The 27394-nt window shown below is 45.1% G+C and overlaps 1 protein-coding gene across 4 annotated transcripts in view; it reads left to right on the top strand.

The window, feature by feature from the left end:
* Positions 1–27394, top strand: part of GRIN2B (glutamate ionotropic receptor NMDA type subunit 2B) — a 348935-nt gene that overhangs the window by 311280 nt on the left and 10261 nt on the right. For 3 of the 4 annotated variants that reach the window (XM_075935051.2, XM_089780724.1, XM_089780728.1), the window contains 4 exons: positions 3176–3336; positions 5505–5692; positions 9347–9585; positions 12010–27392. In XM_075935051.2, coding sequence (XP_075791166.1) covers positions 3176–3336; positions 5505–5692; positions 9347–9585; positions 12010–13908 — 2487 coding nt within the window. In that variant the 3' untranslated portion in view covers positions 13909–27392. Of the gene's footprint in view, positions 1–3175; positions 3337–5504; positions 5693–9346; positions 9586–12009; positions 27393–27394 lie in introns of those variants that run through there. The other variant, XR_012905621.2, reaches the window with a different exon arrangement.

Below are 27394 nucleotides of genomic sequence, written 5' to 3'. Positions count from 1 at the left end.
GAGGGGCTCAAGGCAGAGGGTTGGGGGATGCAGGAGTCAGGGCAGGGGGTTGGAGACAGGGGTAGCTCAGGAGTCAGGGTTGGGTGTTTGAGAGGCAGATTCCCAGTCAAATGCTCCTGTCCCCAGTCAAATGGGAGCCGTGGAGGCAGTGGTATCAGGTAGGGAAGGGAGCTAGGGGTGGGTGAGGTGCTGCAGCGCCCCCTGGGATTCTGGCCCAGTGTCTTGGGTCTGGGACGTCGGCTGGGCTCTGAAACTGGCCCTGCCTCCACCCTCTGGGGCTCTCCTGGCTGCTGGCTTCAGCTTTGAGTGGGGGAGGGGAACGGGGGAGGACAGGATTAAGGCCCTGCCCCCAGTTGGCTACTTTCTTACTGGTGCACGGTACCTGGGCGCATCGGTTTACTTTCACCTCTAGCTAGGACCCAGGTGCTGACTCCTGCCATGTGGCCTTGTGGAAAAACTGCGGAGAGGAAGGAACTCCTGAGACTCCAGCTGGTAGGAGGAGCAGCCCTGGAAGCAGCCTAGCAGGGATCTTCACAGATTTGGAGAACTCACTACTGTTTTGACTGGACTTTCTGCTGATTAGCTGTTTGCACCAACCCTTTACCTCTTCCTCCCTGCCTCATCACTCCACCGTCACTCCACCCCTACCCTTCTTCTCCCTTGCCTGTCCTCCCCTCACTCCCTTCCTGTCAGCCTCCCTTCCCCCTTCTCTTTTCATTTAGCTGGTCTTGTCTTAACTAACTCTCCCCTCCCCCACAATAAATGATAGCACAAGCACGTTTGCTGCCATGACACTGTTCTCTCTGCTTGTGTGCAAGACCCCATTCCCCCTACAGTGCCTGCTTTGCCTATTTAATGGTAAGTTCTTTGACACAGGGACTGTCTGCTATTCAGTGTTTGTACGGCACTTGGCCTGCCCTGGGTCACCCCTGTAACCAAATTGAGGATTATTAATAATAACTTAAACATGCTGCAGTGATTTTTTTCTCTATCGAGGTTATTAAACTTTTTGATCATTCTGAGTGTGGCTGCTCCATTTGGGAGGAACTCCAGGTTCTGAGATGCATTTTTTTGTTAAGTATCAGCCTGTGCTTTAGGAACCACATCTGATGTTTTCTATTCTCAGAGAAGCAGAGGTGGATGCATTCCTTGTCTTTCTCTCTCTTGCGTATACACCAGCCGATCCATCTCATCATAACTAAAGGGAGAAGATTCCCTAGCTTAGCCAGCAGAGGGGACCAATACATATGCACAAAAAGGTGTGATGTATTTCTGCCAGTAAATAGAACGGCATGTACTGGTGCACACAAATACAAATGCTAGCTGATTGCAACGTAAAAGAAAAGCTAGAACAGCCACTGCCCAGAATATATTCTGTGCACTTGGGAGGGCCCTGACTTTGGGTAGATGGGCATTGGTAGAGACAGTAAGCCCCAGTGCCCCAGCTCCACTTTCCAGCCCAAGTGCCAGGTGCAGCAAGCTCATCCCCAATGCCCAGTCTGCGTGGGGGTGAGGGCAGGCCTGGATGAAAAGTGTGTGGGCCACAACCCACTCAGGCCCACCTATGACTATGCCACTGCGGTGAAGTAGAGTGCAGTGTTGCACACACATCCTGTATCTGACGTATACCATGAAGTAGAGCAGTGGTGGGCAACCTGCTGCCCAAGAAGTTCTGTGTGTGGCCCACGAGACATTTTCTTTATTGTTGCCCATGTGCGTGGTTGCCAGATTCCACAGGTTTCCATCCACATCATTTTATTTCCTACTGGTATTACTAAAGTGACAGGCACATAAAGCAAGGGCACATGAAGTGAGGTGTGTGCTGATGTCATACAACCTTGACTGGGAGAGCCATATGATCCCTTCGCATCCAATCAAAGCACTGCTACGGTTCAGTCGGCATACGCCACAAATTCTAGGTACACAAGTGCAGTTAGCAAAATTACCCTGTTCCAGGAAACCGTCTTGGTTACGACACTCCTGCAGCTCATTGAGATGAAGAAGGGTCACGAAAGCGGCTCACTCACTAGCCGAGATTTCACATTGCTGGGGTAGAAGGCAGTGGTACGCACATATGTGTACTTACTCAACAGCCTATCTTGTTATATCAACAATATCTGGTCAGGTTTGGTCATTAGACTAAGAGTTGAACTGGCCTCTTATGACCCACATTATGGATGGTACTAAACAGGGAGGGCCATGCAAACTATCTTTCTGCAGCACCAAGGAAGGAATTTTCCATTGACCAACTGATCAATGCATGATTTCTTTTTTCTTTACTACTTTTATTAGGTTCTTTGCTTGCAATTTTCTGTGCTTCTTCCTGTCTCCCTGTTGTATGGATTTTAAGGAGTTGATAATTGTCAGTGGTAAATTTTACTGCTCGTAAAACTCCAGAGAGCATTGATTGTGACTTGAGTTAGGCAAGTGGCATATAAAGTCTTATTGCCTTGCAGCCATGGGGGAGCTTTACAATGAGTGTATTTCTTGGAAGCAGTAAGAGGCTTGGTGGTTTACTTCCACCATCCCTGTGTCAGGTATCAGTGGTTATTAGTGACAGGCATCCATACTTTCAGCAGAAGTAGGACGTTGAGTCAGGACACATGCCCAAAAGCAGAAAGCAAACTCATAGCTGCCCAAACTGGTTGTGGAAATGTCGTGAGAAGAGACTCTCTGTGTCATTATTTCAGTACTCCCTGCCCCAGAAAGAAGCTGAAAAAGTATTATTTTAAGAAATTAAGTAATACAGTCAGGATAAAAATGATATATTGCATTTACTGAAAATCCTTTCTTACCTGTGATCCTTACCCAGGCACTAGGGTATTTTTAATGAAGGATTTTTAAAAAAATCAATCTTGCTTCCCTCCCCACCTCCCCTCCTCAGCCCCCACTGTAGGATTGGTTATTTTCTGCACTTCTTTCAGTTGGAAAGTGAAACTTGGTGGATAAGTTTTGCTTCCGTCCTGGTTCTTAGGCACCAGCCAGATGCTGCTGTGTTTGGAAGCAGGGGAGTATTTAATTTCTTTTTCAAAAAGAATCCACACAACCTTAAAATAAGATTGGGGTTAACTTTGGTGTCACAACAGATGTTTTCTCTCTCAGAGTGGGTTCTTTGATGCAAAATACTGCTTATTGCTGAAAATTTATGAGGAATTTTCTTTTTCTGCCTTTCTAGTTCCAGAAACCGAATGACTTCTCACCCCCTTTCCGATTTGGGACGGTTCCCAATGGCAGCACAGAGAGGAACATTCGCAACAACTACCCTGAAATGCATAGCTACATGGTGAAATTCAACCAGAGAGGGGTGGACGATGCCCTATTTTCACTGAAGACTGGGTGAGGCCTTCTCCTTCCAAGCTTGTCAATACTATGAGCGTAACTCCTTTTCCTCTGTGTCTGGGGCTTTGGTGACCATTCTCCATGATTTATTGCAAAGGTGACATCCACTATGACAGCTTCCATAGCAATTTGGCCTTGATGCTATTTGCAACTGTTTTTGTCAGTTTTCCTCTAATGTTTGTACAAGTGATTTTTGTTTGCTTGCAAGAATAACTTGCAGGAGGAGAAAACCTGACAAATGCTTATTAGTACCCAGAGCCTCACTCTTGCAAGTTGTTCCATGCAAGCAGAGCCTTATGCAGAGCAACTTGCAGAGTGGGGCCAAAGTTTGCTCTTTGTACAGTCATCTTGAAAAGCCTTTGATTTCCCTCTGCCTGTTGTGTAAAAGATGAAGTCAGCCAGTGAGCAAAGCTATACCATGTGATTTGACTGCCACACTGGTATGGCTGTATAGTGGAAGGAGACAGTCACAGTAAATAGTTTGCAAATGATCCATAGGCTAGAAAATCTTTGCATAAAGTGCCTGTCAAAAATTTTTGAATCTGGAATAAATCTGTGAAAATCAGTGTCTCTTCATAGATAATTTGGAGAGCAGAAAGGGAAATATTAACTGAGAAAAATGATCTACTCTGAACAATTTGCTTAAGTGTGGCAGTCACTATACTCCCCTCTGAGAGCTAGGTGACAGCCATATCTAGTTTGAAGATTTCTCTTCCATATGAATGAGACCCCCTGATGCTAAACTTCCCTCTAGTTTTCAGTGTCCCACCCTGTGTAAAAAAGGCCCATGTAGCTGGAGCCTCACTTTGGCTTGCAAAGCCCTGTACCCACTGTTAAGGTTCATTCTGAAGTACTAAGGGATGTTCAGCCAATTTAATTATTTGAATGACTAAAAATGTTTAACCTATTTGTCAGGCTCAGAGGCGTATGGCCCATTACAAATGACTGTACTGTTGCTGGATTCCATCCTGGAAATGTTCACGTCAAGAGAGGCATCATCCAGGAAATATATATGTCCTGAGATCGATGTCGTTGTAAAAATGTACTCCATTCAAGAGATGTCATCTTTGACACATCCATGCCCTGAGACAAACTTTGCCCTAAATAGGCACATGGATACTTGCCATCCTGGAAATATCCTTAGAGTGGATTAGAACGATTCTGTGGCTGTGAAGTGAATGTGGGAAATGGAAGGTCTTTTGTTATCTGCAAAAAGTGATTCATTTCATATTTAGTGGTAGGATTTATTCATCATCTATATGGTTATTTGGAAGATCCAAATTCCTTTTCAGGTATTTTCCCTAGTTGCTCCCACCCCACCCTCCCCCTGCCTTGTACCTGCCAAAATTATATATATATTACTGAGATGCAGAGAGTGATTCCCAACAGACTGCTCTACTTCCCCTGCCATCTCTGGACTGTATCCTCTCTATCATGTAATTATATAGTGTCAGTGTTGGCAATTCCTCAGAGTCCACACTGAACTCATTTCTCCGTGTTCTGCTAGCAAGGCAATGTAACGCTAAAGCTACTATCCTCATGGTGAGACATAAGACAGCTATCCTAACCACTTGTCACAATTAAAGATCCCATGGGATTTTTCCACAGTAACATAGGAGTTAAACTCAGGGTCCTGACCAAATCTAATCTGAATAATTTCATTCTGATTACTAAATCATAGCAGCAGTATCAGTGGGAAATAGCCTTCTTCCTTACTTCAAGTCCTAATTTGTGCAGTATTTATGTATTCTGTAAAGGATCCTAAAGTACTTTATGGTACAATATAAATTCAAGATATTATTATGAAATTATGCTTCCTTTCAGCTTCCTCTTTGTTCATTCTTGACCCTGAAGTAGACTTCCTCTGTAATGTTCCTTTCACGCTGCCTCATTGGAGAACATGATGGATGTCATGAAGAGAGAGATGAACGCTTATCTAATCCAATTCAAATCCCCCAAAAAATTTCATTTAAGATTTCAGTTCCTGTTGAAGATTTAGGAGGCAATGCACAGTATTCCATCTGGGTGGGTTCCTTCCATCCTTCGTTAGTTAAGGCCACTGATCTTGGCATCAGCAGTTCCTTTCAGATACATACAATGATTTGAACTCATACAGAATCCTTTTTCCCCCCCCTGTATTCTCCCTTTTCCTTGCACCCATGCAGGAAATTGGATGCATTCATTTATGATGCAGCAGTGCTAAACTACATGGCTGGCAGAGATGAAGGCTGCAAGCTGGTGACAATTGGTAGCGGGAAGGTTTTTGCCTCCACTGGCTATGGCATTGCCATCCAAAAGGACTCAGGCTGGAAGCGTCAGGTAGATCTTGCCATCCTACAGCTTTTTGGTGATGGTAAGTATACTGTGCAAAGGGGTATGATTTCCTTTCAAATTTCCAGGTCCTTGCTGTGTGGAAATGGGATTCCCTCCCTGGCCCTAACATTTTATATTTGGTAGACAGTGTGAGGCAAGTGAAAAGCTGTATTGGGAAAGGGATGAGGCCAAAAATACAGTTGGGTGTGCTTTCTGAAAGTTAATAACAGCTTCAGGGTAACTACCAGGGCTGGCCTTACCATGAGGCAAACTGAGGCGGCCGCCTCAGGTGCCAAATTGTGGGGTGTGTGTGTACCACTAGGACCCAGAGAATTGAGACCTTTCAAAGTTTTGGCCCAAAGGAGGGGGCACGGGGGCGTCATTTGAGTTCCCCGCCTTAGATGCCAAAATGTTGTGTGCCGGCCCTGGTAACTACAAAAGTTGCAAAGGTTTAATGAGAATTAATCCCCCAAAAGTTCAGGCATGTGTTTGAAATGTATCTGAATGTCTTCATTCTCTGAGGACAAGCTTTTTCCTTGTCAGATGTTTTTTACTTCTTGGTTTTAGCCTTACTCAGAAATACAGGTGGGAATGGTGCTTTCCTGTTTTCCTGTTTTCCAGACAGAACCAAGCTGTGATGTGCCCATGTGATCAATAATTAAACATGCCTGGAGGAAAGAGTGAACTAAACTTTCTTGAACATAAAAATAAATTTTAAAAAAAGTTAGGGATTCGTGGATACATTTCTAGTGAAAGAGCTGGTCAGCTTTTATCCTACCAAATCTGGTTTGCCCCAGTTCTTAGGGTATGTCTAGACTATATGGCTCCATCAATGGAGCCATGTAGATGAGTTTACTAGACACAGGAAAATGAAGCGGCGATTTAAATAATCACCGCTTCATTTACATCAAAATGGCCACCGCGCTGTACCAATCAGCTGTTTGGCGGCACAGCAGGGCAGTCTGGACGCGCTGCGGTTGACAAGGGAAGCCTTTGTCGACGGCTCCGGTAAACCTCATTTCACGAGGCATACCAGAGCGGTCGAGAAAGGCTTCCCTTGTCTACTGCAGCGCATCTAGACTGCCCCGTTGTGCCACCAAACAGCTGAGCTGCACAGAGCGGCAGCCATTTTGTTGTAAATGAAGCGGTGATTATTTAAATCGCCGCTTCATTTTCCTATGTCTAGTAAACTCATCTACATGGCTCCGTCGACGGAGCCATGTAGTCTAGACATGCCCTTAGTGGATAAAATATTGCCAAAGATATGGTCGTTTGTTAATGGGATAGGAGCTTCCTTCTTAGTAGAATCTTTTTTGCCTTTTTCACTCTTTTTCACTTACTCTTTTCTGGATACTTTTTTTGGAAAATTAAAAATGTTGATCTTTGTAAATGAATAGAAAGACTAAAATCAGAAGAAACTATGGTATAATAAATGCAGGAAGAACACAAAAATGCATGTGGGTTAACAGAACAATGGGCTATCAGTTTGGTAGAGCAGTGGTGTACGTACTTTAGGGCCTATCCCCCATGGAGTGTGCAGAGTGGCTTGTGTCAGCCCTGCGTGGTAGGGCCTGGATAACCCTTACGGTGGGGATGGGGAGGGACCATCACTGCTGCTGTTTGACTGACCTTAGTGTCCCACCCAACTTGTGGGTCAATGTGCCATGCTGCTTTCTGCTTCTGGCAGCCTCCACACCCAGTGTTAGGCTCCACCTCCAGATACAGTCCCATATGCCTTTCCCTACCCTAAAAATCTGAGGGGGGCAGGGCAGAGGGACAGGTATTGGCCCTACAAAAGCTGTGCAGCATGCCTGCAAGGTAGAAACAATTCCCTGCTAAGGAAGCCTTGGTTGTGCAATAATGGGGGTAGGATGTGGACAGATGTTGTTACTGGGGGAGTCACAACTGGAAAAATTTGCACACCACTGTGGTAAAGTATTCTTTTTCCAGTAGTGGTGGATACTAAATACCTGAAAGGAATGCAGACAAATCCTATAATGCCTCTAACCATGCAATATGATACAATATTAAAACGGGGAATTTCTCCCCCTGTCTGTCAGATCCTGAGAAGTGTAACTTCTGTCTTCCCCAGCAACATGAAAAATATTCCCAAGGCAGAGTATCTATCTGTTTGAATCTCTCTATAGATCCCAGAAAACCTATACCAGGGATGAGTGAGCAATAAAGCTAAACTAGGAAATATTTATTGTTACTAGGTATATGTTGGTGATAATTTATACTGGTTAGACATTTTAAATTTTGACAACATTTTTAAAAAAATCAAAATATTAGAAGTGGAAGTGTCAGTCTGTTTTTTGACCAGCTACAAAGTTGACTGAAAATTTGAAAAATACAATATTTCAATGAAAAATATCATCAACATTTTGAATTTCAGCCTAATAGATTTTCATAAACATTTTAATTCATTTTTTACCTGGGCTAATGGTAACACTTTTATCTCTCCTATCCAAAAACATAACCTTTTCCCCAGTTAATTGAAATTTACTGAAAGGGAATATTAAAAACGATGTATTACTGCACTTGCTGTTAAATGGTAACATCTCTTACTTTACATCCTGTCTGAGAGCCAGTTTACAAAAACATAGTAATATGAAATGTAATAATTCTTATGTATTAACATTTCATTTCTGAATCTGTTAAGAATCTTTACTTCTCCAGTAACTACATGTTTAAGTATTTGTATTTGGTATCTCAAGATCTATTTCTTGCTAGTGCAAAAATTTATTCTGTAGAAATTTCAGTAAAGTGTTTGGAACTAAACATTTGCAGTTATCCCTTAAAATTCACAGAAAGTAAAAATGGAATCTTCCTAAAGTAAAATAAATAACATGTCATAAGTTATGGAATAAATAAACCTCTTATGAAGTTTATTTAATCTGGTACATACTCCACTGGCCGGGTGACAGGGAATATTACAGAGCTGGCAAAGCCTAATTCACCCAGCCAATGGGAAACTTTCAGCTCAGCCAGCCAGTCAACAACTTCCCCATCAATCATCAAGTGATCTGGTTCATCCAGACCCCAGTATGTACGGTGCTGGGGGGCTGAAAGGTCCATAACCAAGTGCCAGGTTCAAATTTGAACAATGTCTTGCCACAAAACCTAGCTATGACTTGATATCCCAGTTGGTGAGCTGGTGTGGAACTTCATCAATATCTCTTTAAAGGACTTTTGAAAGCATGGCAGATGTCCTGTGGTAACTTTTTGACACCAAGGTTTGGTTATGGCAGAATGTTGCACTGTTGCCTCTCCTGTGACTAATTTAATAGTCTTGCTGCTTTGGAATTCTGCATCTTACCAGAAGTGCTAGCCAATGTTCCCCCTAATCTTTTCCATCCATGTACGGATTAAAATTTTATGTGCACCGAGTCATGTACAAATGTGCACCTCCAGTAGAAACTAAAAATCTATTATGGGTGCTCTGCTGTTCAGAGGCATTTGAATTTCTCCTGAGTGTCCGCACAAGCACGCAGCTTACAGGGAACACTGGTGCTAATCAAGATGTTCTATGGACAGAGTTCTAACATGACCAGACAGCTTGTGTAAAAACTGGGCCCACCCATTGGAAAAGGCCTATCAGGTCAACTTCTTTTAACTTAGTCCTCTTCTTCTCCATTCTCTCAGCCAATATAGGATTGACTTTGTCGCTTTCCGTTTGTCTGTCTCTTTCCAGGGGAGATGGAGGAGCTGGAAGCTCTCTGGCTCACTGGAATTTGTCACAATGAAAAAAATGAGGTAATGAGCAGCCAGCTGGACATAGATAATATGGCAGGTGTCTTCTATATGTTGGGGGCAGCCATGGCCCTCAGCCTTATCACTTTCATCTGTGAGCATCTCTTCTACTGGCAATTCCGCCACTGCTTCATCGGCGTCTGCTCTGGCAAGCCTGGCATGGTCTTCTCTATCAGCAGGGTGAGTACATTCAGGAAATGGAAGGAACAGTGCAGAGGTTAAGTCATACAGTTACAGATTATTAGAAATGGGATAGCCCTATTAGATTATTCTGATCATTCCTGTTACACACAACCAGCAGCCTGTCGCCTCTGGTACGTTATCCGGCGTTTTGACCACTCTGGCTTTCCAAGGGTTGCCATTGCTTTTCTTGGGAGAACTGCCTTTTCTTCACAGTATTTCATAGTTTCTGGTCTCCTTTGTTGTCAAGTAATGATGAGGCAGTCAGGAAAATGAGAAACAATACAAAGAAAAGTTAATGTAATTTTTCTATCCCCCCCTCCACATTGTTTGAAAGGGTACTGAATTTTTGGAGGAAAGGTTATGGCAGTAAATTCTCCATCAACCAATTGTCCTTTGGTCTTAATTATTGTCCCAGGTGTTGGAGTCATTCCAATAATTCTGTCAGTCCCTAACCAAAATTCATACTGTGACCAACACAGAAACTCCTGCAAAAAGAACAGCCACTATGGTCTTAAAATTCAGTGCAAACCTTACTTTAAAGGAGTCTCTTCAAAGGAGAATGTTTATGTTTAAATCAGCTTCTCCAGCTAAGCATTTCTGTGTGCTCCCTCTTCTACTCTTGTAGATATTTGTATCCCATTTAGAGTTTTCTTTCTCCTCTTCCTGCTTCAGGCAACTCCTTCTGCTCCATTCTGCAGTGAAGTTATAGTTCTGTGTTTTTGACATCACCATCCCTGTGACAATAAAGTGGTTGTATGAAGAGTGCAACATTGTTCAGGGGAATTAGATGGCTCAGCTGAGTGGGCAAAAGGGGGTACAAAGTCTTTCTTATATCACCAGTCCCAGGCTGGAGATCAGGTAGGGGAAATGGATGTGTTAGGAGATAATTAATAGAATAAGTTCCTTGTATCTGGATTATATGTACCAACCCTGGGCCCGATTGGTGGTAACTGAATGCCATTAACCTGCTAATTGTTGGGTGACGTATGTCACTATGCAAAATGCCTTGGTGGTCAATCCAGTCTATACTACCCTGATGTTCACCTGATGTTTGACATTAATTGCAGCTCATATTGGTAGCCTTAAGGAGGCAAAGGATGAATGAGTCATGGAGTCTGAACACCTCTCTCAGCTCTAGAAGTGGGTCATGGTTGAGATGTACCAGTTGGGGAAATGTGGAGGAATTTTGCACTGCAGCTATCTGTTCATAGTTTAATTGAGGATTTCACTTTCTAAGGATGTCAGTCTGATTCCTGTCATCAATGTTAGATTTAACGTGAAAGTAATTAAAAAATTGATTGTACCATACTCCGTCAAACACTAAAGAGCTAAATACCCATTCATAGGGGTTCTGTCTCAGCATTTTCTAATCTGTGATGATGACTAGTGTATCCAAGAGGATGACAATAGAAGCTTTCTCTTTTTTAACCAGTTCCCAGGCTAGTTGATTCAGTGATGACCAAGAGTGAATTTCAGGGCAAAACCAGACTATCCTCAACTCCTTGCAGTCACAGAGAAACTCAGTGCTTGCCCAGTTCTGAGGCGGCTGTTTTTACAAATATTATGTGTGGCGCTGATCCCCATCTGGAGAGCCCATGCACTGTCTGCTACGTTCGAGTAACTCCCATTGATACCAGAGAGCTTTGTGTGTATTCTGCAGGGGAGATAATTTTGTCCTTGGAGTTAATGGCTTTTGAAGAGGACCCTTTTCTTCTGAGAGATTGATTTCTTCTACCCCAAATAAATGAACATCTTCCCAAATGGAAACTCTCACTGTTATCATTTAATTTATTTATATATATATACATATACTAGGATAATCCCTAGAGGTTCCAGTTGACACAAGGCCCTGTTGTGCTAGACACCGTCCATACACTTAGTAAGAGACAGCCCTGCCTGAAAGAAGTTATAATCTAAATAGACAAGCCCCTCAAAGGAAGTGTTATTCCCGTATGATAGCTGGAGAAATGAGACAGAGAGTCTAAGTGACTGGCCTATGTTCCCATAGGCAGTCTGTGATACAGCTGGAAACAAACATTGGTTTTTGGGAATCCCCATTCAGTACCTTAACACAAGGCTGTCCTTCCTACCTAAACTATTCTATTGATGAAAGGAGGCAAATGGGAGCCAAAAAGAGAGGAGGAGGAAATGAGGAAAAGCAAAACAGAGGAAGAGAGATAGGAGAGGGGAACAGAAAGGGGAAGCAGGATACAGAGAAGGAATACTCATTATTGGTAGATGCAGGTTTGATCTCATGTCATAGTGATGCAAGATTGGCAAACTCTAGGGTCCCATGCTAGACCAAACCACTTTCTCTGTTTCCCTGGTTCAGACTTCCCTTAACTCAGTTCTCCCAGCCCTGTGTCTTCTTTTTGCCCACCTGCAGAAGAACTCACACCTCTCTCCTCCATTTCATTTCAGGGTATCTACAGCTGCATCCATGGGGTGGCCATTGAGGATCGCCAGTCAGCCATGAACTCCCCCACAGCCACCATGAATAATACCCATTCCAACATATTGCGCCTGCTCCGCACAGCAAAGAACATGGCCAATCTGTCAGGTGTCAATGGTTCACCGCAGAGTGCCCTGGACTTCATCCGTCGTGAATCCTCAGTCTATGATATCTCTGAGCACCGCCGCAGCTTCACCCACTCTGACTGCAAGTCTTATAACAACCCACCCTGTGAGGAGAACCTCTTCAGTGATTACATCAGCGAAGTAGAACGGACTTTTGGCAATCTGCAACTGAAAGACAGCAATGTGTATCAAGATCATTACCACCATCACCATCGACCCCACAGCATTGGCAGTGCCAGCTCCATTGATGGATTGTATGACTGTGACAACCCACCCTTCTCCGCTCAGTCTAGGTCCATTGGTAAGAAGCCCCTGGACATTGGTTTGCCACCTTCCAAGCATAGTCAGCTAGGTGACCTCTATGGCAAGTTCTCCTTCAAGAACGATCGCTACAGTGGCGGAGGGGGCCATGACGACTTGATCCGCTCAGATGTCTCTGACATTTCCACCCATACGGTGACCTATGGCAACATTGAAGGCAATGCTGCCAAGCGGCGGAAACAGCAGTACAAGGACAGCCTGAAGAAACGTCCCGCCTCAGCTAAATCGCGGCGGGAGTTTGATGAGATTGAGCTGGCCTACCGCAGGCGCCCACCCCGCTCCCCAGACCACAAGCGCTATTTTAGGGACAAGGAAGGGCTACGGGACTTTTACCTGGACCAGTTCCGGACCAAGGAGAACTCACCGCACTGGGAGCATGTGGACCTGACAGATATCTACAAAGAACGGGGAGATGAGTTCAAGCGTGACGCTGTAGGGGGAGGAGGGTCCTGCACCAACAGGGCCCACCACAAGCATGGGTCATCGGACTTTGGAGGAGCCAATGACCACAAGCACGGTGTGGTGAGTGGAGTGCCAGCCCCATGGGAGAAGAACCTAACCAATCTAGACTGGGAAGACCGGCCAGGGGCTAATTTCTGCCGTAGTTGCCCCTCTAAATTGCACAACTATACTCCAACGGTGGTGGGGCAAAACTCCACCCGCCAGCCCTGCATCCGGTGTGAGGCCTGCAAGAAGGCAGGCAACCTCTATGACATCAGTGAGGACAACTCTCTCCAAGAGCTGGACCAGCCGCCTGCCCCAGTGCCAGTGACGACCAGTGCCACTTCCTCCAAGTATCCTCAGAGCCCTTCCAACTCTGCCTCCAAGGTGCAGAAGAAGAATCGTAACAAGCTCCGCCGGCAGCACTCCTATGATACCTTCGTGGACCTGCAGAAGGAAGATTCGGCCCTGGCCCCCCGCAGCGTGAGCTTGAAGGACAAGGGCCGCTTTTTGGAGGGGAGCCCCTACGCCCACATGTTTGACATGCCATCCAGCGAGACCACTTTTGCCAACAACAAGTCCTCAGTGCCCGCCACCAGCCACCACCACCACAACAACCCCGGCAGCAGCGGCTACATGCTCAGCAAGTCACTCTACCCCGACCGGGTCACGCAAAACCCTTTCATCCCCACTTTTGGGGATGACCAATGCTTGCTTCATGGCAGCAAATCCTATTTCTTCAGGCAGCCTGCGGTGGCAGGTGGGCCCAAAGCCAGGCCGGACTTCCGAGCCATTGTCACCACCAACAAGCCAGTGGTCTCAGCCCTTCATGGGGCTGTGCCAGCCCGTTTCCAGAAGGACATCTGTATAGGGAACCAGTCCAACCCCTGTGTGCCTAACAACAAAAACTCCAGGGCTTTCAATGGCTCCAGCAACGGGCATGTTTATGAGAAACTCTCCAGTATTGAGTCTGATGTCTGAGTGAGGGGGAATCATGTAGGGAGCGGGGGGAGAATATGGAGTGTGGGAGGGCAGGATGGAGTTAGGCCTGGTGCCCATTTGCTACTCTCCTGGTTCTTTGGTAGAACACTGGAGTTCTGAGTTCTTTCTAGGGCAGCACTGGTGACAAGTGCCACCTCTTTCTTTCCCCACCCCTCTTTATCTCTTTCCATTTTCCCGCTCCCTCCTTCTGCCTCCATTCCTGGTCATCACACTTCCGTTGACATAGGAATTGGGTATCCTCACATAGGGCGTGCCAGGTGGAGAAGAAGGTGCGTGTTTGGGCTGAGGCAGGGGAGCGTGCATGGGCGGAGACATGATCCTATTGTTTCATTTTTTTTTAAACTCCAAACAGCGAAGGGATACACATGCACATGCGTGACAGGAAGAAAGAGCAGAAGAGGTGGAATGGACACAGAGGAATAATGCTCTATCAGGCAATTCTTCCTAAAACTGTTTAGAAAAAAGATTGAATACATGGATAAAATGAAGGAGACGTAACGTGGGATTGACTTGATGCACTTACATGCTGGTTATATTGAGGTTCTCTATTTTTTTTTTCATGAAGACTATGGGGGTTTAGGGCTGAAATATGTATTTGCATATACACTGAGAGATTTATACTGAGATTTGGAATCATTTTCTGGAGGCGGGAAGGGTGACTTGTACACAGGACTAGCTGGTGGTTACGTTATGGTAATGCAGCCAGCACACTTGTGCCAGACTAGCAGGAGAGATGGGGGGGCTATTGGATCTGGGGTGAGAAAGCAACACTGAGGTCAGGAAGCCTGGGAGATGACTGGCTGCAGTGAAACAAGAGAAGATTGGGTAGAGGAGGTGAGATTTAGCATGTTCATTAGCAATTAACTCATTGTTAATTTTGACATCATTAAATCATGGAAGCAGTTTATAAAGCGAGTTGGCTTGTAGGTGGGTATATATACTATACTTGAAATCTCTGTTGTGAAAGTGAAATAAAACCACTATCGGAGTGAGCGTTCCATGAAAATGATAGAAATGGACCCTGCAGGACAAGGGTTGAAAATCTGGGCAAAAGGCAAAGAGCGTCAGGGTATGGGCGAGACAGGTGGAGAGCTGTTACTGTGCCACTTCAGGACATGTCAACCTGTTTTTGACCAATGTAAAAGCAGAAGGGTGGGTCTGGAAGGGTCCTGATCCCTCCTTCCATACCCCCTGCCGGGCAGAGAGAAATACATCACAAAATGGCACAGGGCTCTCCCTGCTGATGGTGGTACAGTATTCTGAGCCTGGCTTTGAGGGAAAAGAAGGTGTAAAGAAAATGTGTGAACATAGTAGCGGCAGGGGACTACTTGAATACCTACTTGCATAGCCAAAGGGTGGGGTATGCGCACACTTGCTGACTATGAGCTTATTTTTGCTATTGTCTGTGACGTGAAAACATGTGGCTTGTCTTCTGGGGAGCAGGTAGGAATGTCATAAATAAATGACAATACAGCAGCTATGATGGGGTCTGAAGACTAGAAGTGAAAGGGGAAGGTGTGTGTGTTTGAGAGAGAGGTTGAGACTAGCACAGGTGCTAAACTGGAATAGCCTAAAGCTGTACTCACAGCTTTCCCAGCACGCACAGTATCAGTAAAAGTGGTTTTCTTTCCATTGTATCATTTTAGATGCAAATTAAACTAAACTAAAGGGAGTGATGGTGGGAGTGAGGTGTCTTGCTCCCTTTTCATGTGTCTTCTTGAACAGGAGGAACTGAGGTGGAACCCTGGGTCAGTGCCTCCCATTACAAATTGTATGGTACAGTCCCTGACTTTTTTCACGGATTTGTCCCATTGTCCTGCCAGCCTTTGTGCACATGAGGGATGGCTGAAAAAGCCCATTTGATGGGGGGTGACACATGGGAATGACCCTAAACAGAGGATGGCAGCCATTTTTTTCAGGCTACATTTCCTGGAGCTGAGACCTCCCCCTCTCCCTTGCACTCTTCACTGCCCCGCCTCCCAGGTGATTTTATCTTCCCTTTTCTAAGCCAACAGAAGACCTCAGTTGTTGTTAAAGCTGGGGCTGGTGAGCTGAAAAGTCTCACTCTGTGAGGAGGGGGTAGGCAGGGCAGGAGGCTTGTTAAGATTTCACTCTAATTATAGAGGATGGGGTTGAAGGGTCTTTGAAATGCCACCCCTGGTATCGGGAAGACACCTGCTTATCCTTCCCTCTCCTCCCTTGAAAAGAAAAGCCAAATGAACTAACCTAGCGATCTGCAATCCAGAACACGAGGCGACTAGTCAGAGCCCACTGACAGTGGCCACCAAGAAGGCATTCATTTCATCTGTAAATATTTGTTTTTCTATGGCATTTTGTATAAATTGATGTTTCTCTTCTTGTGAAAATTCAGGTCGTGGGGTAACCAGGGTGGGAGGGAGGGTGAGGTGACGTTTTTGTTTTGTTTGTTTTCTATGACATTCAGGCTGTGTTTTTGAAAGCGGTTTACGCAGGTCGAGGCCGTGTGAATGGGAGCACAAGCGAAAACCATGTGTGCTGAGTTCCTCCCCTCTGCCCCAGTACCACCCAGGTCACCTTTATCTTCATGAACTGAAAATGCTGGCACATCACCATGATTCTTTCCAGCAGGGTTTTCATGCCATGGTGGAAGTACCACGTCTCCCTTATTTGACTATAAACTGTTCCAGCATCTGTCTGTGGAATTTGGGCCTCAAGACATTGTGCTGTCTTGATAGTGATAGGATGAGCCACTGATTTGGGTGTTCAGTTTGGTGTTCATTACCTGACACTATAGAGACTTTTCAAGCACTACTTTGATTTAGAAATCTTGGGGCTGGGAAAACTTGCAAGATTTATGGTACTTCCTGAGATTTTTTTGGCAGCTGGCAAGAACAGCATGTTTCTGATGCTTATTTCAGTATTTTCCCCTCCTCTTATTTGCAGCTGGAAGCAGGAAGCTCAAAAGTGGTGCTGGAAGGGAATTAAACTGAAAACAAACCAAAATAAGTCAATGGGACTATTTCAAACCTCTTTTAAAGGGTTCAGATTTTGTGTTATGGGCAATGTTTAGGTATGGTTCTCATTTTCTCAGAACTGGCTTGCTCTGTCCCTAATTCAAGATGATGGTTTGCCATCATAATTAGATTTAGCATTTACACTGTCTAGCACTGCTAATTTGCAAAGCGCTTTGCAAAAATTAAATGTGCAATGAGCTATGTGAGTGACTCCTCTGAGGACAACTGGAAATGTAGGACTGGCAACCCCAGATTGGACTATTGCTTACCCTACAGAAGTCTGGTATCTTGCCTCTTGTCCTATCAGGTCAGACTATTAGTCCATCTAGTTAAACCTTTCTCCTCTAAGTTGTATTTTCTGGTTGCTTATTTATACATTAGTTCCACGGTGAGAGCATTTGGACAGGAAGTGGAGTTTGGTTTTGGGGAGGAGGAGATCATGTGATTAACACTGTTATGAGTTTAGGATTTTAAATTCAGTGTTATTTCATTATAGGTAAACAAGTGACGCAGACAGACAATGTTAGCAGCAGGTGCTCTTTCTGCTAGACTAGAGCCCATATGATGCTTATTACCTTTCCTTCCAAAAAAGCAGGGCCTTTCATATCAAAGCCCAACAGATTTTTCACATTTCCTTTTCCGCCATCTCCCTTTCTCTTTTTCTTTCCTTCAGTAAAAGACAGTATTTTTTGAGACTCCATATGTGATCATTTAACACCTCAGAGTCTCTGGCTACTAAAAGAGTGAGGTTCGGGTTGAGGGGCAGAAGTCATTGCATCATGGATGATACAATGAGCTGTACTGCATGTTTCAGTCTATCTAGAAAGATATGAAACCTTTGCCACTTTCCTCTTCATCTGAGCTACAGGAATGGTTCCCTGAGAGATGTTCTAATGTTCTCATTATGCCTCTTCTTCCGGAGCAGTGCCACTGTGTTTGCATGGCATGGAAGGAGAATGGGTGGGAAGCAAATATCCCTAAACAAATCAGGATTGTCCCATACAAATTGCAAGGTATCTGGCAGCCAGACTTCCCAAGCTTTGAAGCTTTGCATGATGCCCTGTTGGATTAGTCACACTGGTTTTCCAAAACAATGTAACATAATAGAAGCTGATGTGCAGGGCTCGACAAACCACTGTTTCTACTCGCCTGTGGTGAGTAGATTTCAGCCGGTCGCTCCATGCACCCCATTCACGGGCGCTGCACGCATGTGCAGTGCCGGTCCGGCGCATGCGCAGTGTGGGGCTGGCGAGTAGCTCTCGCCATAGTTTGTCAAGCCCTGCTGATATGACAATATTCCATCATCTGCTACAACCTGGCATAACACAACATTCCCCGGTCCTGATACCAGGACCTAACACATCACCTCAACAACATAAGACAGGCTTCAGTCAGCACTCACTCTCAGTGAAGACAATGTGGGACACCTGCTCCCCGCAGACAAATGTATCACCATCTCTGATGCAAACATAGCCCCCAAGTTTTTGGCACTGGAATCCCCCAGTGGCTTCAGATTGCTCATCGGTTCTCTAGTCTAAACTTTGTTAGGGAGTTATTTTAATTCTCTCTCTATGGGGTGGGGAAGACTCTTCCATGACGCCTTAAAAGAATATATGGTTTGATGGTGAAGTTATACCAAGATAGGTCATTTCGCTTCAGAGCTCTCCAGCATGCACACAAAAGTTGACCTCCCATTAGTAAGGAGATGCCCACAACCCTCCTGAATAGAATCCCCTTTACCCTAGGGTTGTTTCTCATAATAATGATACCAGCAAGAGAGAGCAAGGAACTGATACTGGTGACAGGTTGATGTGGTATCCCAGAGATCTTGCAGGCAAGACATAGCTTTAGAGCTTTCTTTAAAATGTGGCATGCCCTCCAACCTCCATTGTTTTTTAATAGATGTAAACAAGCCTGAAAACATAGCCAATGATCAGATTGTGGCCTGTGACACACTCTCTGCTCCAGTCAAGCAACCATGGAGAGGTGTTTACGTTTCCCCATGTAGAGTTGGTTGCTGGAAGAGAGGAAAGTGCGGGGTCAGTGTCGCTGAGGGGACTTTGTGCTGACCATCCGCACTGTGAGTCTAAGGATGCGCATATGAACGTCCCTCTACCCACGCTAGAGGCATGGAAGAGTCTAGGACCTGGTTATACAATTGGTGACATGTGCATGACTCATATTGAAGTCCCTGGGAGTTTTGTGCATCAAAATTATGGCACAGTCAGGCTTCTGGCTTGCTGACAGCAAACAGGGAAGGGCTCAGAACCATGACACACTGCATCTTCCATAAGTGCTTCCCTGCTGCTGATCACATGGGGTATGTCCAAATGGACCCCACCTACCATGCTGCTGGATGCTGCAGGGCAAATCAAGAAAGTAACTAGAGGGACCCAAGCTGTGTCCCCACAAGGGCTTATTTCCACTTTGCAGCCAAATAGACTTCCAAGCCATATATCTCCATCTCACCCATCATTCACCCACAAGAGACCCTCCCGCTCCCCCAAGGAAAGGCTGGGATTAGGCCTGCCTCAGCAGAAATTCCAAAATTATTGTGTCATCTTCATCACGGGCTGTCTGGAACTCATCGAGGCTAGTCACAGATGAACACAGGCATCTCTCAGAAAAATCAGATCACTTTTAAATGGACTTTGAGTCCCCTCCCCATCTCTCGAGCATCCCCAGTTTCCTTTCCTAACCACAATGTTCAGGTGAATTCTCCCACTCTTTGGTGGTTACAGACAGCAGTATGGACATGGAAATAATTTGCGTTTATTAGTGCCCAGTAAATAGAAAAGTGGAACCATCACTGTGTATCATGGGAAACAGAACTTATGAGCTTAACCTCCAGAAGCACAGTTCTCTACCCGCTGAGGTAAAGATGAATCTGCATTAGCCATTCGTAGTTATAGGGCTTTTAATCTGTATATGCAGGTTTCCCACCATTCAAAGTTTAAACAGCTAAAGCTGATTAACTCTTGGACAAGTCCGACATTCCATTCCATAGGGACGGACACACACATATATATGCAGGACATGCAGGGGAAACAATATGCATGTGAGCAGGTGTGACATACTTTAGCAGGAGGCAGTGGTGTGTGTGCACATACAAAACACACAATACTCAGTACATTGCAGTATGCTTTGTGAGTCTTTCTGTCCCAAGATACATCTTCTCAGCATAGGAACAATATGACCTTTCCTGATGTTTTGCTGGTAGTTATTTAATGTATTCATTTTGTGACTTTTATATCATCTGCTTCCTTGACTGCAGTATCATGTATAAATATATATATACATATGTAGATATATACAGAAGCTAATTCAAGCAACTATATTCAGGTTGGGAAAGAGGGCGATTTTTTTTATATGTACAGTATTTCCTTGTTAAACAATGGCATGATGGGCTGGGGGAGGCGGGGTGAGGAAACTGACTTCTAAATTGTGGTTTTTCTTGGTATGTGGTGTTTGAAGTTGTTTCAGTGGCTGCTTTTGCTGGTTTGGAAAGTTTATCTGGATGTTATATGTGTGTGTTAAGAAAGGGACCCAAGGTAAGGGAGATTTGGGGCTAGGGGAGGGATAGAGGAGGGTGTTAATTATTTCCTGTATTAGAACATGTGTTGGTTGTTAGAGACTGTTTTGTCTGAGGCAAAGGGCTGTTTCCTTTTCTAGGTGACTTGCTGCTTTTGTCTGGTTGCTTTCTCTTCTCTGGTCCCTGTTGTTGTCCTTCTGGAATGTTAGTAGAATCTACTGTTGCTATGACCTTGCCTCTACTGGAATCTTTCTCCAGGCCTTCACTTCCTCATTACCCACTTCTCTACAGCCCTCTCTTGTATTATTGCCCACCCAAATCCCTATGGGATAAGGGCCTGCATCAGCCATTGTCCTCTGCTATCTTTGTGTAGCTCCCAGCTACTTTACTTTATTCCCTTTAGAATCTCTCTATCCGCTTCTGAATCCACTTCTCATCCAGGTGTGTAAATCTTTCCAATGCTTCGTGGCCTCATCTCTCTGACCTCATTTCCAACTGTTTCCCAATACTCATCCACTCCTCCAACTCTGTTTGTGTGTTTCTTCCCTCAGAACCACTCGCCCTCACTGTTTGTTCCCTTGCTCCTCCTGGTTACTATCTTACTGCTCTGTTGTCTTCATGTGATCCCACAATTGGAGGGTGGAGGCACCTCAGTAGGCCACGCTCTCTCTTATATGGCTGCCCCTGTCTCCTTGGAACTGTAGCCCTCTACAGTTCACTCCTTTTTTTAGTTGTTGATGTTTAGCAGCTATCTCAACCTTACTTTCACTTTCACCAATCTCGTGTTGTGCCCTTGAATGCGCATGAAGGAAAACATGAGCAGTCTGGTAAATTTGCCAGTGCAAGAAACCTGAGAAAACCATGTTTTTCCCCTTGGAGAGTCATGAGAGGCAGTCTATAAAATCCCCTTCCCTGACAGCTGATTGTTAAGTGCACAGCAGGGTGCAGATACACCAATAATCCATTTCAGGGTGACCCACTTCAAACGTGAATCTCTCTGCCAAGCCTCTTTACTTGATGTGAACCCAGCAGGGACCGTTAGAGGCGTTTACTACCTTACATAATCTGCAGGAAGCCACCAAATTGTTCTCTGGCCTGTCCTGCTGTGCAGATGGGAAAGAATGGCACTGAGAATGGGTCCCCCTCTGCCTGGCAAGACCGTATGAGAAGGGGTGGCTGGAGGGATGACCTTGATTGACTGTGCTGAGGTTTCTATAAGTGAACAGAATGACAGAGTGTGTCAGTGTGTATATAGGTTTCAGGCTGTGAAAGTGTGTGTCAGTCAATCTGTAAATAGGAACGTGTGGCAGTGTGAATGTGGGCATATGTCCGAGGGCGTGTTTGTGTGAGCCGGTGTTTCAGTGTGGCGGATGGTGATGCCATGTCACCATGGTATCCGAGTATGTGCCACAGGGGAACTTGAATGTTTGAGTAAGTGTGTGTGGACATATGCCAGTACATGTGGAAGTATATGGGTGAGATTTCACATTATGGTTGCTATGGATATAGCGTTATGCACAGTGAATCCAAGAATCTCTGCACCGAATGATGAGTGGCTATTTGATGTTATTACCACATGCATTTCTTTGGCACCCGGAAGGGCTTGGGGGTGTGTTACATACATTGGGGTTTGGCAGAAGTGCTGATTGCCTTGAGACGGTGCCACTCAATCCACCCCTGCTTACTCAGTTTGCCCCATTGTGACTTACCTAGCTGGTGAGATGGCACCTATGAAGTGAGGCGTCTCTGTGGGCCCATAGGGATAGCAGTTGAGTCCCCCGTCCCCTCTGAGAAACCCAGACGTGTTCCAGGATAAATGAGGTCAGTGAGGCAGATAATGGTTCTCCCTCTGAATGCGAGGTGGGCTCTTGGCTTCTGCAAACGTTGCTGTTTCCTGAGCCTTTTGTGGGATTTAGCTCATGTGAGCAGTCATTCCTGCTGGGCACTGTCAGCTTCTAGGGGCTCTACCACCTCAGAGGACCCTATGTATGTTGCATGCCTGTTGTTATGTGTATGTGCGTGTAAGCATATAAATATATATATATTGTATGTGGGTGTACCTCTTGTGTGTGCATGTGTGTGTGCTTGGGCAGAGATAGTCCTGTTGGAAGTTGCAGTAGGGCAAAGCCAGTTGATGAGTCTCCATGGCCTGGCAGCCTTTCCTCTATTTCTTTTTAGCTTCCATGTGTGTCTTTGTAAATCTACCCCGTTCGGGTGGCCATGCGTGCTGCTCTTGCTATGCCCTAGCTATGACTTCCTTGTGTAGGACCTGCTCTGCATCACAGATGAGGTTCGCAAGCAGATTTCGCTTCTGGTGGTTGGGATAGAGCAACAGAAACCCATTGCACATGCTCATTCAGCGTTTTGCGACCCCTCTGTGCCATGTTTCCACACCAGTGTGCCACATGCATTGCATCCTTAGGCCTTACCTAGCAGATGGAGAAGGAAGACATCCCCTCACAGCACAGCAGAGTGTTTCAGGAGGTGCCTGGCAAAGCAGAAGGGGGACGCACTTGTCTCAGAAGCAGGATGCACCCTTGCTTTCTTGCTGCCTCAGTGCACTTTCAGCTTGGCAGAACTATACCTATCTTCTGTCTTGGATGAATATGGAGGGGAGAGCTAAACTACAGTAGATTCAATCTTGGGTCTCCTGTCTCCCTGCTTTCATTTTGCAAGTGTGAGTGTTCATTGAAGGGCCTGGAAAAGCAGTGCATCTGGTGACCTGAGTTAGCAATTGAGTTCATCTTCCCCCAGCTCTGCAGCATTGTGGGGGAGAAGAAGAGATGGCCAATGCTCTGGGGAGGCAGCACGTGATCTTTCTGCATCTTCTCCGCCCCATCCCAAGGAGATATCAGCAAACTGGTAGCATCCCAGCAGAGGGGGACCAGTTGGGAATCCCCTCTGGTGCCAGCGAATTCTGCACTTTAATTGGCTGTGCTGCACAGCACAAGGATCTCATCTGCCAGGAAAGAACACCAGGCAGTCTCAGCCATCAGACAGCTGAGGAAGGAACAACACCCTATGGCTGTTGCCTCTTGGCATTTATGCTACCTGCTGCCATTAAACAGGCTTATTATGTTCCAGTCTCTTGGTCACTTTGATATATTTTTATATATTTATAAAATGGCAATGGAGAGAATATGTATAGTTCCTGGATGGCTTCTTATTTCAAAGTATCAAAGTAACCCATCAATATCCTCTGCTTTCTTCTGCAACTATTCACTGTTTCCTCTCCAGCGATATCCTGTGCACTGCCAGGTTGTGCTTTCAAGGAGGAGAAATGATTTGTAATTAAAAAAAAAAAAAGTTCTGAAAAGGCTGGGCACCTAAAACTGACAGCCAGCCAGAATCCTCAGGAGATGCTGTAGGAACTGCCCTAGCCACTGAACACATGTGGCAATAAGATGGATTCAAAGGGCAAGTGGCTGGCTTTAGAAGTCTGCTTCCACTGGGGGCTTTTCTTATCCTGAGAGCAGGATCTCTCTCTTCATGCATGCTCAGAATGCAGCAAGCTGCTCTTTTTCTCTCTCCATTTTCAAAAAATATAAAGTGGCGGGGGGCGGGATTTTGTAAAGTCTTTCAGTGGGAGGCTTTTTTCAGCAATACGACTTTCTGAGACCTCAGTTCTGTGTATGCAGCCAGCTGTGTCTGAGCTTTTTCTGTTGTAAATATGCCTGATGCCAGGGTAATCTTGTGACATCTCTTTGCCAGTGATTGAAACACCATCTATAATTTGAAGAGTGGAGCTGCTACAGACAAAAGGCCTCAGCCTCCCTGGCAGTAACTTCTAACTAATTCCCCCCTGGATTTTTCAGAGGGGAAAATGTTTAACCACTGCACAGATTTTTTTTTCTGCGAGCTGTCTTTTCCTTTTTTCCCCACTGAGAGAAATTACTACAAAATTCTATAGGAATGACCCCCAATGCTACCATGACCCCAGGGCAGGTTACAGTGTTGTGTAATAAGAGCCTTCTCTCCCCACTGTATATTTTCAGTATAGTTCCCTGGCTCTCTCATTCTTGGCAATGAAAGTGTGGACTCTGATTTACATACAGCTCACCCAGCCAGTGTACCCTTTTAGACCAGACCACACCATGGACTCCCTGAAGAGTTAGGTATCTAGACCACACCAGACTCCAGCTGTGATGACGACACAGGGTACCACTACTGCTGTTCTCTCTGAAATGGGGTGATGGACATTCCCATGGCTCTTTCAGGAGGAATCTTTGTGATCTTTTCATGGGTGATTCGCAATACGTGGTGTGTCAGAGCTGAGTTGATAGTGATCCATCGGGAAGCAGAAGCCCATAGCTCGTGTGTGTATATGTGACAATCTCTGTTGAAATACAATAGAACAATACAATAGAGGTGCTACTCACAGACCTGCCCTCCATCTCCACTGAGGACACCATAGGAATGTTCCAAGGGTGACTTCTCCATGGTGATGAAAGGAAGGGCAGTAGGGAAAGAGAGGTAGAGGTTTCTTTCTTGGGCTGGCAGTGATAATTCCTTTAGATCATGCTCTTGGGTGGGGACAAAACTAAGCCATGGAGGGCAACTGAGAAAACCTGAGGGGAGACTGAGCAAGGTGGAGTGAGCTAGAATGCCTGGTTGGAAGTGCCTAAACTACCTTTTCAGTAATTCTTCCTCTCCCTCCTTGCACAGTCCCCTTTGTCCCCCTCCCTCCCATGTCCAGTCCCTGCAGAACCAAGAGGGACTGGACATGGGTTCTGAGGAATAGGATTCAGAGGGGGTAACTATTACTCCCATGTCCACATCTGTCTTTTTCTTGCACCCCATGTTGTTCACGGGTGGTTAGGGCTGGCCGTTGACTGAGACAGTGCCCTCCTGGGCCAAACAGAATCAAGCAACAACTTAGTAAATAAACTGGGGAGAAATATGAGGTACAACCAACCCTCTTCTTATGCACCATTGTGGTATGTGAGAGAAATTGCAGCATGTGGATGTGAGTATGCAGGGGACAGGTGCAGAGAGATGCTCTTGTCTTGGGATATACTGCCCTCCTTGGTGTGAGGGAACCCCAGTGTGCTGACTTTCAGGAGATTGTGTCAGAATCCTTTATGTTTTTGGCTGAAGAAGAGTAGTGATGGGGAAAATTCTAGTTTATTCTGGGGTTGGGAGAGGGAGACTATTTAGGGCTGACATTGGTCAGCATCATATGTATTTTTCTTTTAAATAATGTAAATTTTCCCAGACTATGTTTGATGATCAGTCAAAGGAGAAATAAATATTCACCTACAGCAGTGGTTTCAACCTGTGGTCCATGGACTCCTGGAGGTCCACAGGCCATGTCTACTATTTCCACAGGGGTCCGCACCTGCATTTGCAATTTTGTTAGGAGTCTACACATGAAAAAAGGATGAAAGCCACTGTCCTGCAGTGTAATACCCTTCCTTCTCTTCTCCTGAGCTGGTGGTTTCTCTGGGTGGTCTCTACCAGGCCTTCATTCAGAGCAAACATTCCCCTCCTTCCTGCGTGCACTTCTGGACCCCAGTATCGCCTCTTCCTCCCATTTTTCACATACATATGCTCACCCCCACTTGTGAGAAGCAGAGCCACAGAGGCAGGAGTGCCAAATGACTATTTATTTCTCAAAAGAAAATGGAAAAAAAATGTTTTTTAAAATATGCAAATGTGCAAAGGGAACCGACAGCGAGATGATGGTGTCAGAGAGAAATGGGATGTTTTGTAACCCTAGCTGCAGTAAAAAACAAAAACAAAAATACATTAAAAATATTTAAAAAAGAAAAAAAACTAAAAAAAAACTTGGCCTATTTTGGAAATATTGTGAATAATTTTTGATATAAAAACTAATTTTTATGTAGCATGAAAACCACCAAAATAAAATGATCCAGAATAAAAGTGGAGCAGAAGTTTTTTGTTGTTGTTTTGGAGGGAAATGAAGGGGTAGGAGAGGAGTGGGGTGTGATTGTGTGAGAGAAAAAGGGTGAGAGAGAAAGAGAGAGGAGGTAATGTTGTCAAATTTTGTAATTTTATTTCAAGTTTTTCAATAGCGGTGTTTTTCATAATCGCTAGTTCCTGTGATTATGCAAGAATCTCTGCTTTCATTTTTTTAATAGCAAGTTTTTAGCCTTCATCGTTGAAGAATGGACCATAAAGTCTCAGAAATTATATATATATATATATAATATATATAGCCGTGAGCTGGTAGTACAGGTGAGGGAAGTAGGGAGCAGGAATGCCATAGGTATGAAGATTGTTAATTTTGTCATATGATGCCTGAGCTTCCCTGTAATTAACTTGACCTGCCCCTACCCACTGAGGAATGGGGCACTGATCCATCTGAGGATACATGGGCACTGCCTCTCTGGTTCCCTTTTGAAGAAGCTTTCCATTTGTTTCCAATTCTCTTTCTCTTCCAAAGGAAATATGCTTCCTCTCCAAAACTTTGAGAACACTATATGCTGGGCCCCCAACTCCTTTAGGAAACATGGCACTAACTCCCCAAACATCGTGAAGAAATTATGGTGTTAGACTTCTGACCCTCTCTCTGGAAGAAACGTGCACCCCACAAGCAAATATAGCACTGCCACCTTAAAGAGAAAGAGGTGTGGGCTCCCTGAATGCTCATGAGAAAAGAGAATAGGAATAGTGGCTCCTTGACTCTTCAGAGGAAAGAAGATGCTGCATCCCTCCATCTCAAAGAGTATGATTTTTGTTCCCCTGGTGCAATCTGAATGTAAATCAGAGACTCCAGATGCTCCTGAACTTAACTTCCAGGCTAATTGTGCATCAGCTGTGATGTAACCATCTCCCCTTCCCCAGGGGAGAATGATGATATTGGGCTGAGAGGGCAAGTGCAGCACTTGCTGCACTGAAAATATAACCCAGCTTTTCACTTTTATGAGCCTGAACAAATGTACCGTCTGTCCTTATAACTTCATCTTTTTGTTCCCTT

Source organism: Pelodiscus sinensis, chromosome 1 (assembly GCF_052426305.1).
Source record: "Pelodiscus sinensis isolate ZL-2025 chromosome 1, ASM5242630v1, whole genome shotgun sequence".
Taxonomy (NCBI): domain Eukaryota; kingdom Metazoa; phylum Chordata; order Testudines; family Trionychidae; genus Pelodiscus; species Pelodiscus sinensis.
Note: the sequence above shows the minus strand (reverse complement) of the source record. Positions and strands in the feature narration are given on the sequence as shown.